The 12,072-nt window shown below is 45.0% G+C and overlaps 1 protein-coding gene across 1 annotated transcript in view; it reads right to left on the bottom strand.

Moving 5' to 3' along the window:
* Positions 1-12,072, bottom strand: part of CNNM2 (cyclin and CBS domain divalent metal cation transport mediator 2) — a 409,496-nt gene that overhangs the window by 36,612 nt on the left and 360,812 nt on the right. The window contains exon 6 of the mRNA XM_033941737.1: positions 1,925-1,987. Within this exon, the coding sequence (XP_033797628.1) occupies positions 1,925-1,987 (63 nt within the window). The remainder of the gene's footprint in view (positions 1-1,924; positions 1,988-12,072) is intronic.

Raw genomic sequence — 12,072 nt, 5'->3', positions numbered from 1 at the left:
CCAACAAAAACTGTATTAGTGTACAAATTTCAAAAAGATTAGTTTAGACTTGTCACAGCTCATCACCTACATGTTAAGGGACAAAACAAAAATCCCTATCCAGTTGCATTTCTACTGTTCAGTTGCTGAGGTAGTCTATTTAGATCGTGGATATAACAAACAGGTTGTGTAGATGATACTTATGTTAGCTCAATATAAAATTTTCAGGTTCTACAATCTGTTTGACCTTTATGTACAATTTTAAAAACTGATTTTTAACCAGTAAAACTCAGCAGATGTGAGCTATAAATTAGCCTCATGTAGATGACACAAAGGTCACATTTTTGCAGGGGCTTTTTAGCTCTAGAAATCTGTTCTTAAATTACGGTACTGTTGCCTTTAGGCTTAGAACTTGAGCTCTGATGACATCCACATTCCAACAATACATTTATACGCCTGCAGTGTTTGACACTAGTCTCTTGTGGTCTATCAACAATTATCCTTGTTAACCTAGGCCAGGGGTGTCCAATGTCGGTCCTCGAGGGCCGCAATCCAGTCGGGTTTTCAGGATTTCCCCAATGAATATGCATTGAAAGCAGTGCACGCACATAGATCTCATGCATATTCATTGGGGAAATCCTGAAAACCCGACTGGATTGCGGCCCTCGAGGACCGACATTGGACACCCCTGACCTAGGCAATGTTAATAATAATAATAACAACTTTATTTTTGTATACCGCAATACCACAAAACAGTTCAGAGCGGTTTACAAGAGAAGAGACTGTACATATGCAGCGAGGATACAGAGAGTTAGTTATCAAGTGTATAGTATAACCAGTGGCAAATGTTCCTCTACTGTGTTATTCGGCTTTCTATTAACAATGTAAAGAAACAAGAATATAACTATAATCATTGCTGATTGTCCTTTACTCATAAATCCCTAGGCCATTTATTTATGTTAAATGATTTAAAACAGAAAAACCCGACTTTTGTCACACCCTCTGGTTTTAAACAGAAACTCTCATAAATTTAGCTTGTGGTAAAGACCGAGGCCCCAATGCACAAAAGCTTTCTGTGGAAGTAACAGTCATTAAAGCACTCTTACTGGCATGAAGAACTATCCTCTTGATTCAGAAAGAAGGACATTTTTTATTTTGAGCCCATTAAAATAAAATTAAAAAAATAAAAGGCAAGAGTGATTTGGCCCCCACCAAGCCGGGACCCCTGATGCCCACTGACACCCCCTATCTTTTCTTCTACAAAGATCAGGTAGTAGGCCCACTTCCTCCTGCCTGAGGCCTGCATCTTGAAAATAATGGCCCTGCCCCTGGGGCCCAGTGCATCCTGGGACGTACTTGGAGAGGCCTAATGCCCTGATTGGACCAAGCACCTAAGGTCCCTCCCAGTGTATCCGAGGGGATGGCCAGCCATTTTTAAAAGGTAGGCCTTCAGGCAGGAGGAAATAAGCATCCCTTCTGCTGTTCTTTGAAGAAGAAAAGGTAGGGGATGTCGGGGGTATTGGCGGGTGTTGGGGGTTCTGGCCTGGTGGGGGGGGTAGGGGGCTTGGCAGAGGTGTTCATGGCAGGGGAATCCTTGAACAGCTGATCAACTGAACTAGCAGCAGCAGCAGGAGAAAAACCCTATTTTTTATTTTTTTTTATTGAGGCGATGGGAGGAGCTGTGCCTAGCAATAACTCTTCTGAGCAAGTGTCAGGCATAATCCCTCTCCCTTTTACCAGGCTGTGCCACACGAATAGCATGCATACAAATCTGCATGCTATTCGTGCTGAGCATTGCCCAAAAAACAATAAATCGCTGCCACCTTGGTATATTTTTACTGTGTTGTCGGAGCTTTATGCATCAGACCCTGAGATTCCGATCACCCCTGAAGCCAGAAAATGGGATAATTAAGAAGAAATCATGAAAAGAAGAAAGTTGATTTACCTGGAGAACCTGCTAAGGACTCTGTTCTGCTGACAACAAAGGTGCGAGACAGGGACAAAGGAACTGAAAGGAAAAGGATAAGAAACCACAAGAATAAGAAAAGAGGCAGATGCATGAAGTTATTCTGCGTTTAAAACAAAAAGATTCCCTGGTAACTAGATTTGAAACCCTTGGGCTTTATGTTCATACAATTTTTTATTTTCAAAAAGTCAAGGACAGCCAAAACACACTCAGCAATACAGATCAAATAGGAGTAATTGCTGTCTACAAAGAACTAAAACAAGTAGTACCACCCCCTACTCACCCGCCCCTCCCCACCCTGATAGCTCTTTCACAAATCCAAATGATAACAGCTAACTCAAAGAGCCACCCCCCACCCCCAGGTACTTACAAACACGGGCTTTAAAGCAATAATTTTCTATTTTTTTGAAATGTATTACAACTAAAAGACACAGTAGAAAACACATATTTTAAAAACCAAAGCAAGATGAAAAGATACAGGTATGTTAACTGTTCAGCAAATATAAGAATGTGTACCCACAAATTCCTTCATTGCTAAATAGATGTACTTCATTTTAAGTAGGGCTGCTATCGTTTCAGACTGTAGCCACTTAAAGACAAAATTGGAAGGACTTGGCAACAAAGGAGAGCTGGTCAAAATACTATGATGCACTTTAATACTCAATCCTCGGGGAAGGGATATGTTCCTATGTTGCTATAAATTATAGACAGTGGCGTAGCGAGAGAAGTTGGTGCCCAGGGAAGTAGCACCTGGAATCACCACACTATGCGCCAGCATACCTCTTGAAATGTTTGCCGACTTGAGCAGCATCTCCCACTTGCTGCTCGTGCCGGCCTTGGCTCCTTTCTGATTTCACATCCTGGTCCCTCAAACAGGAAGTGATGTCAGAAGGGAGCCAAGGCCAGCACCAGCAGCAAGTGGAAGATGCTGCTCGCGACAGTGAACATTTAAAGAGGTACGTGGGGGTGGGGGCAGAGGAGAGGCGCCAGTGCTGGCACCCCCTGTAAAGATGGCATCTGGGGCACTCTGCCCCCCCCCCCCGGGGCTTTACTATGCCACTGATTACAGCAATTGAAAAAAACTTACTGTATTTTTTGCTCTATAAGATGCACTTCCCCCCCCCCCCAAAAAAAAGTGGGTGGAAATAAGGGTGCATCTTATGGAGCGAATACCCCCTACCTTAAGTCCTCCGGCGGTCCAGCGCTGTAGGGCAGGAGCTTTCAGCCTCCTGCCCTTCCCTTCAGCTTTCTCACGAGCGGCAGAGTCAGAGGCGCAAAAGGCAGGCACTAGTTTTTTGCTTCCTGCCTTGACCCGCACTGCTCCATGAATGGCTGCAGTCAGTTCTCGTGGAAGATGCGGCACCCCCTTCCTATTGTGTGAGCCTTCAATGTTGCCTTTCTCTAAAAACTTTGTAATTCCACCCTCTTTCCTACTGTTGTCTGTAAGTCTGTCTATTTTGTATCAATGTATGGAGAACTAAGGGCTAGATTCACTAAGGACACCGATCGTGTCCCGACCACTTTGCAACCCCGACCCGATTCAGTAACCTTATTCCCGATCTGATCCGCGCCTAATTCGATCCGCGCATGCAAATGTAGCCAGGCAGCGATTCACTAAAAAAAAAAAAAAAAAGGAACACCAACTGGGCTTGCTGATCAAAAAAGAAGCGACTGCTGGGGACCAGTCGCTCACATCCCTGCCGACTCTCCTGCCCCTCAGAAGCAGTAAGCAGATGCCACTGGAGTAACTCTTGCCGCCCCAACTCTCCAGCTCTGCCGCCATTCCCTGCAGTGCAAGCCCGTGGTTTTTACCTATGGGTTTAAAGCGGAGCTACACTATGGTATGTTCTGTTCCAGAACACGCCACAGTGCAGCCCTGCTTTAACCCGTGGGTTAAAACCACAGGCTTGCAGTGCAGGGACAGCTGCAGCGAGCAGGAGAATCGGGGCGAGTTTCGTGTTCTGCTCCATAATTGCCCTTCTCTCACAGGTAAGCTGGACAGTTCCCCACCCCCTCCCCTCCTGGTGCGCATGAACTGGCTTTTTAAAAGAGGCTGCAGCGAGTCCCGGTGAAGAAGGGGAGACAAAATCGGGCCCAGTTCAGCTCTCAATCATGTCCTGCCTGGATTACTTCGCCACCTCTCCCCCTTTGTTTTGACCTCGCTTTTGACCATGCGCGAATCGAATGTACAGCCAACAATGATGGTTTGCGCATGTGTCGCGATCGGTCTTCAGCGATCCATGGGATTGCTTGTGGGCGTGTGTCTGATTAGCTAATTTGCATGGGGAGCCTTTAGTGGATTGGTCGCCCAGCAAGACTTGGCCAAGGATCAAAACCGGATCGGACAGGTAAGGGGGCTTTAGTGAATTGATTTGATTTGATTTCTTATATACTGCTATACCGTGAGGTTCAAAGCGGTTTACAATGAAGATAGATTAAAGATACATTAAAATAAAATGAATCTAACTCTAAATGTTTTTGTTACCCTATTTTTTATTTTTACATTTGTAACTCGCTTTGAAGCTATGTTATAAGCGTTTGCATCAAATTTTAATAAACATGAAACTCCCAAGAGCATAAGTAGACCTTCCTCGAGCCTACCTTAACAAGCCCTGTCAATTAGTGGCATCTTTAGGGGCAGGAAAAAACCCCCACTGTTTGAAAAGGCTGCTGAGACTTCTCACGGCAAGCTCGTGAAATTGCCACAGGAGGTCACAGTAGCCATACTGAGAGTGGCACTGGCATAAGCAACAGTGATCAAATTGTCGCAGCAAACTAGGGTTGGGGGAAGGGAAGTCAATAAGAGCAACTCCATCCCAAGCCGGGCTTCAACTTGGATAAGCTGTTTCCAGGTCAAGTTGTCGTTCTGCTTTCTGACTTAGCTGCATGTAGATCCAATTGAAATCCAAACTGTTACAGATGTTAAGTCAGTGAAGGGAGCACTAGCCAATCAAGTTTTTAGGATAATCATGATGAAGATGAAGATAGATTTGAATATACTCTCTCCAAAGATAATTTATGCTGAAAAGGGCGGCATATTTGAAAATCACTAGTTTAAGTGAACTAGCAAGTGTTGAACTTTGCACCTTACAAAAAAAATTTACCCCTTCTTTTACGAACACATAGCGCGGGTTTAGCACCGGCAGCAACGGCAACTGATCTGACGCTCATAGGAATTCTATGAGCGTCAGAGCAGTTACCGCCGCTGCTGGCGGTAAAACCCATGCTATGCTTTCATAAAAGAGAGGGTTATTTATTTATTTTAAAAATTTATATACCATCTGGAGTCTCAGCGATTTCCATGTAATAACATTCATAATAAGAAACATGAATCATACAGTTGACAAATACACATCATCCTAAAGCAATAGCTCTATACACTCAAATCCAAAAACCAACCTAAAAACTTCAGTTGATGGTCTTAAGATTTGAGCTCACCGATGCCCACCTCTCAAGGAAGATTTCTTATGAGCTAAACCATTCCCTGCTCGGCCATGTCATCTTTGACAGCACTCATGTAGCAGTAAATTATCCAAGGCTGAACCATCACTGTCCTAGCTCCTGGAGCTGGGCCAAAACTCACAAGCTGAAGCAGAGACATTATTCGCTGGAATGATCGCCAGCTGAGTCACATCGGCTCAGAATCAGCTGCCGCGCAAATGATTGGGACTGAGTCCAACTTCTGGAATGAATGGGTGGGCTTGATGGAGAGGGTGCAAATCAAATCCAAACAAGCTCACTGATCTGTCCCTTGGGTGCACAACTAACACAGCAGATGGGATCTTCAGAAAATCAACTTGATTCTTCTCAATCTCACTCTAGCTCTCTTTTCCTTACTTCTGCCACTCTTACTACAGGAACCCAAGAACATAGAGATGCCTGGAGGCAAAAATTGAAAAACTATAAAAATTTGACAAAGGAAAAACATAAAAATTTTCATGTCCAAAAAATTGGCAACATGACAATTAACAGTAGAAGTCTATTTAAATTAGTTAATGATTTATATGATGTAGAAAGCAAAGAACAAAACACAAACTGCAGACGAGTATGTACAAGATGCAGGCAATATTTATTATACGTTGCAGACAGGATAGCGTACATTGCGTCATGTGTTTGAAAGTGTATTCTAGTTGGAATAGGCGGGTGTGCGCAAAGTTCTCAGTTATTTTTGTTTAGGTAAGTCATGAGAGAGTACACAGGAAACTAATAGTTACAATAATTTCTTACAGGTTCCCATAGCTTAGTAAAATTCTTAGTGTTTTGTTTTTAATTATTATGGAACCTGTTTTGGCTTTTGATAGTCATTATAGGTTAATGTTTTAAACTGTGACAGAGAGCATAACCAGCCTCTTTTTCAGAGAAAAGGGTGACGGGATAATCGCGCGCCAGACACCAGCGCGCCAGACACCAGCGCGCCGACAAGCCAGCGCTGACAATTTGGCGCAAGAAAGAAGCGCGCCACAGGAATACTTCGTTTTAAAGAGCTCTGACGCGGGGGGAACCCCCCCCACACACTTTACTGCATCATGTTCGCTCTGCCGTTTAGGGGAGTGTGGGGGGTGCATTTTCTCTATAATGGAGTGTTCCAACCCCCCAAATCCCCCCCCAACAGCAGCGCAAACACTATGCAGTAAAGTGGGTGGGGGGGGGTCCCCACTCACACCCTGCTTCGGAGCTCTTTAAAATTAAGTTTTCCTGCTGCGTGCTTCTTTCTTGCGCCAGATTGTCAGTGCTGGATTGTCGGCGCGCGACAGACTATGATCCGAGGAAAGGGATTAAAGTACAAAGAGAAACCTTATGAATGTTTCTTTTACAAGATATTTCCTGAAGGACAAAAATCCCTTTTGCCTACTGCTACTATTATTTGTAGAGCGCTACCAGATGTGTGCAGCGCTGTTTAAGGTCACGAAGGAGACAGTCCCTGCTTGAATGAGCTCGCAATCTAATCAAGTCAGACAAACAGGATGCCAGTGTGGGGGTTACAATTAGTAGAGGTGGGCGATGAGCAGAGGGAGGAGCGTTGCAAGTGGGTGGAGCATGTTCAATTGCTTTTGTTCCCGAGAAGGGTTCTTTTAAAAGTACACCCTTATGCTGAAACTGTTGAGTAATCTGTCCCTGGGCTCCTAATAGGCATATGGGGCAATTCTATAAAGCAATGCTTATATCAGTGTCTTGCAAACTTTCCGGCCGGCGGCACACTAAATCCAATGCCCCGGCTGGAAGGCACCTAGAAATGCGTGGAGGCCCATCTGGCCATAACCCGTTTCGGTGGAGGGATACGGGAGGTGTGGGGAGAGGAGCCGGCGAGGAGGAGAGTCATCCGCGCTGGCTGACTTCCTACAGGACGTGCCTCTCGCTGCGGATATGTCAGAGAGTATATTTTGAATTCAATGGAGAATATTATTTACAAACAAAAGGGGTGGCAATCAGTGTTCCCTCTAAGCGGGCGGGTGTTGTGAGCAAACTTTTTTCACTGTGAGCTAAAAATATCGGGCGCCAGCAAGTTATGAGCCAAATAAATATGTTGCTTTCTACCACAGAACTTCCTTACGTTTGTATGGAATCTATCCCCTTTCAACTTTAGAGAGTGCCCTCTCGTTCTCCCTGCCTTAGCTACTAAGTCTATTCCCTTCAGTACCTTGAATGTTTCTATCATGTCCCCTCTCAATCTCCTCTGCTCAAGGGAGAAGAGGCCCAGTTTCTCTAATCTTTCGCTGTACGGCAACTCCTCCAGCCCCTTAACCATTTTAGTTGCTCTTCTCTGGATCCTTTCGAGTAGTACCGTGTCCTTCTTAAAGTACCAGTGCTGGACGCAGTACTCCAGGTGAGGGCGTACCATGGCCCGGTACAGCAGCATGATAACCTTCTCTGTCTCTTCAGTCCAGCATCTGCCCCTTCCATTCACTGTCTGTCTTTCCCTGCCATCTCTCCTCCTGCCCCCCCCCCACCCCCCAATTTGGTCTAGCATCCATCATCTTCCTTCTGTTCCCCTCATGGTCTGGCATCTCTATCCTTCCCTCCCCCCTGTGGTTTTTAGCATATCTCTCTTCTCATTTCCTCCACTCAGATCTGATCATTCTCTGCTCTCTCTTCCCTTTTCTTCTCTGGTCTTCCTTCTCTATTTTCTGCCTCCATCTAAATTAAATTCTTTCTTACTATTTAGTCCCATTTCCCTCTTTTCACTGTGTCTACACACAGCTTGTCACCCCTTTCCCTCACCCCTCCATTATCTTACTATTTTCTTCCCCCTTTATTTATCTCCTCCTTCCATCCAGTATGTGTTCTTTCCCCACTTCCATTCAGCATCTGCTCTCCCTTCTCAACTGACATCCATCTGCCTTCTGCTCTCTCTCCCTTCTTCTCACTTCCATCATCTGTCCCCTTCTCTCTCTCTCTCATCTCCTCCATTCCATCATCTGCCCCTTCTCTCTCTCTCTCTCTCTCTCTCCCCCCCCCCCAACTTCCATCATCTGCCCCCCTTCCCCTCACCTTTGTGGGTCACTTTCTTTCCCCTGAGGGTGGCTCATGTCACAGGGGAAGCTTTGGCCGAGCAGAACCGCTTGATTGACAGTGGAACTTACTTGATTGATGTCGATGCTGGGGCCCGTTGCCGTTTGAAGGAAAAAAAAAAAGGTGGAAAAAAGGAACCTGTAAAGGCGAGAGGAAGGGAAACCTCCAGGACAGCTGCTTTTTGCCCTCCTTCAGCGGCCCAAGAGTTCAGACCAGCAGCGGCAGCTCTGTATGCTTTTAACTTCGGCACAGAGCTGCCCCTAATCAATAGTTTAGCGCGGTTTCATGAGGCAGCCTCGGGGCCTTTGATAGCCGGCCCGCTTCGATGATGCGATGTGGGCCGGCCTAGCAAAGGCCCCGAGGCTGCCTTATGAAACCGCGCTAAACTATTGATTAGGGGCAGCTCTGTGCCGAAGTTAAAAGCATACACAGCTGCCGCTGCTGGTCTGGAGGTGCGGAGACAAGGCAGGAGGCAAACGCGGTGGAAGGCAGGAGTCCCGGCGAAGGCAGGAGTCCCGGCACAGCGACTGCAACAGGAAGTTGCAAGTCAGTTGACGCCGGCCTTTCGTTGCGGCGGGGACCGAATCCTTCGCGGACCGGCAAGATTTTGTTTGCGGACCGGCGGTTGAAGAACTGTGCTCTACACTGTGTGCGCTGTGACGAGAAACTTGTGCGCTGCGAGGTAATATTTTGAGCGCCAGCGCACCCCAGCGCAGCTTAGCGGGAACGCGAATGGGGGCGATAGTTGCCCCATCCATTGCGTATCTGTAAATGGCAAAATTTTAACAATTGTATATTTGGAATTCAGTTTACCATCAGGACATCGTGATCTGGAGGAGATTTATAGATGACATCCTTTTGGTATGGTCGGGAACCTCTGCAAGATTACAAGAATTTTTACAATATTTGGAGGATTGTGATGCTAATATGTCCTTCCAGGCCATGGTGTCCGATTATGTAATTGAATTTTTGAACCTCAAGATCATTGATGGTCAGTTTACCACCACAATATTTAGAAAACCCACGGATTGCAATATGATATTACATTATGCAAGCTACCACCCTCAGAATTTAAAGAATAGCGTCCCAGTAGGACAATTTTTGAGGCTCAAAAAGATGTGCTCGGATTCCCGAGAGCTTGATCGTCAGGCTTATCAAATAAGTGGGAGGTTTTTGAATTGGGGGTATCACAGGAGAGTGGTTAGTAAAGCTGTGAAATGGGCTAAGTATACCCAGAGAGAATGGCTTCTACTGCGGTCTAACCGAAACAAAGAACAAAATAACAGTGACCTGCAGGGAGAAAAAAAGAGGAGGAGGACTAGCAATAATAATAAAGGACTCCCTAACCCTAAACATACTAGAAAAAACTTCCACCCCGCAAATGGACTTCCTCGCCTGTCACCTTACAAGCACCACACTAAAAAACTCACTAAACTGCATGCTCTGTTATATAACACCAGGTAACTGGACAACAGTGAGACCGGAATTCGAAAACTTCATCTACCAAAACTCTCTAACAGCAGAATATAACCTCATCCTTGGAGACTTAAATCTTCACCTAGAAGACCCAGCCTCCACACCAGCAAAAAACTGTCTATCTTTTCTCAATGCCCTATCCTTCCAAATCCTAAACCCACAAAGCACACATGAAAAAGGCCATCAACTGGACATTGCAGCATTCATGACCCACCAAACATCCACCCCAGCAATCCTAACTCCCAACGGAACCTGGTCCCCCTCCCTCTGGTCAGGCCACTACACATACAACTTCAAACTCAACTGGACCAAGACCAAGACTATACCTCAATCCAAAAAAATAACATACACCTCACGCAAACATATCGAGCCAACCACTTTCTGGTCAAAAGTAGATGAAACAATCCAAGACTGCGACCCAACAGACTTCATCTCTCATTGGAAAAATCTATCAACCAACATCCTTGATGAACTAGCCCCACTACAAACCAAAACCAGAACCAGCAGGAGATCAGACCAATGGTTCGACAATGAACTGCTCCAACTCAAAAGACAGTGTAGAAGACTAGAAAGAAAATGGAGAAAAACAAACCTAGATCAAACTAAAATCGCTTGGAAACAAATCAACAAACAATACAAACTTCTACTAAAGGACAAGAGAAAAACTCATTACACAAATCTTATAGGCACAGAAACCCAAGACTCCAAAAAATTATTTCAAATCTTAAAAGACCTCACAGATACCAAACCCTACACAACCACTAATAATACCCCTCCTCCCTCAGCTACCCTCCTGGCAGAACACTTCAAGAACAAAATCACAAACGCCAGAGCCTCCCTCAATGCTACCCCATCCCTCCTAAACATAATCACAACTCACCCCACAGACAAAGATTCAACTGCAGCAGACAGAACTTGGTCACATTTCCCCAATATACAATGGTCCGAACTCAACTATCTCTACAAAAAATACAACCACGCCTCTTGTGACCTCAACCACTGCCCCTCATATCTCTTACTACCACCAGTGTAAAATTCCGTACTCTACTTCTACAATGGATTCAATCCACGCTCAAAGACGGCATTTTCCCCTCGGTCCTCAGCGAAATCATCATCACCCCAATCCAAAAAGACCCAAAAGGTCCACCAGATCAACCATCCAACTTCAGACCTATTGCCTCAATACCACTATATGTCAAACTCACAGAAGGCCTAGTAGCCAAACTCCTCACCAACTATCTGGATGACCATAACCTACTCCACCCTATGCAATCCGGCTTCAGAACAAACTACAGCACAGAGACACTACTTGGCTCCCTCATGGATACAATCAGACAACAACTAAGCACAGGAAAAAAAAATACTTCTCATACAACTGGACCTAACTGCAGCATTCGATCTAGTATACCACAATATTCTTCTGCAAATATTAGATACAATAGGTATCTCAGACAAAGTATACTCTTGGTTCGAAGGTTTCCTAAAATCCAGAACCTACAGTGTAAAATCTAATAAAGAAAAATCAAAACCATGGTCAAACCCCTGCGGAGTACCACAGGGATCCCCACTATCCCCTACCCTCTTCAACCTATACACCGCCTCTCTCGGAACACATCTGGACAATGTGGGCATAACCACCTACAGTTACGCGGATGACATTACCATTCTATTACCATATGACCAATCAACGTCCTCCCTGACCAAAACACTACAACGAACACTAGACTCCATTACGACCTGGATGAAAGATCACAAACTTAAACTCAATCCAGATAAAACCAAATTCATTCTCTTCGAAAATGACAAAATCCAAACCATAGCCAACCTAGAACTCAACTCAATCAACTACCCCATCCACACCACCATAAAACTACTAGAAATAACTATAGACAGATGCTGTACCATGCAACCGCAAATAAACAACACAATACAGAAATCCTTCGCTATCATGAGAAACCTCAGACAAATTCGGAAATTCTTTGAAAGAACACAATTCCAGCTTATAGTACAATCCCTAATCCTAGGACTACTACACTATTGCAACATCCTCTACCTCCCATGCCCAACCTTTATGACCAAACAACTACAAACAATCCAAAACACAGCTTTAAGACTCATCTACTCATTGAGAAAACATGACC

The sequence above is a fragment of the Geotrypetes seraphini genome, chromosome 4 (genome assembly GCF_902459505.1).
Source record: "Geotrypetes seraphini chromosome 4, aGeoSer1.1, whole genome shotgun sequence".
NCBI lineage: Eukaryota > Metazoa > Chordata > Amphibia > Gymnophiona > Dermophiidae > Geotrypetes > Geotrypetes seraphini.
The sequence above is the reverse complement of the archived record's forward strand: the minus strand, read 5'-3'. Positions and strand labels throughout refer to the sequence as shown.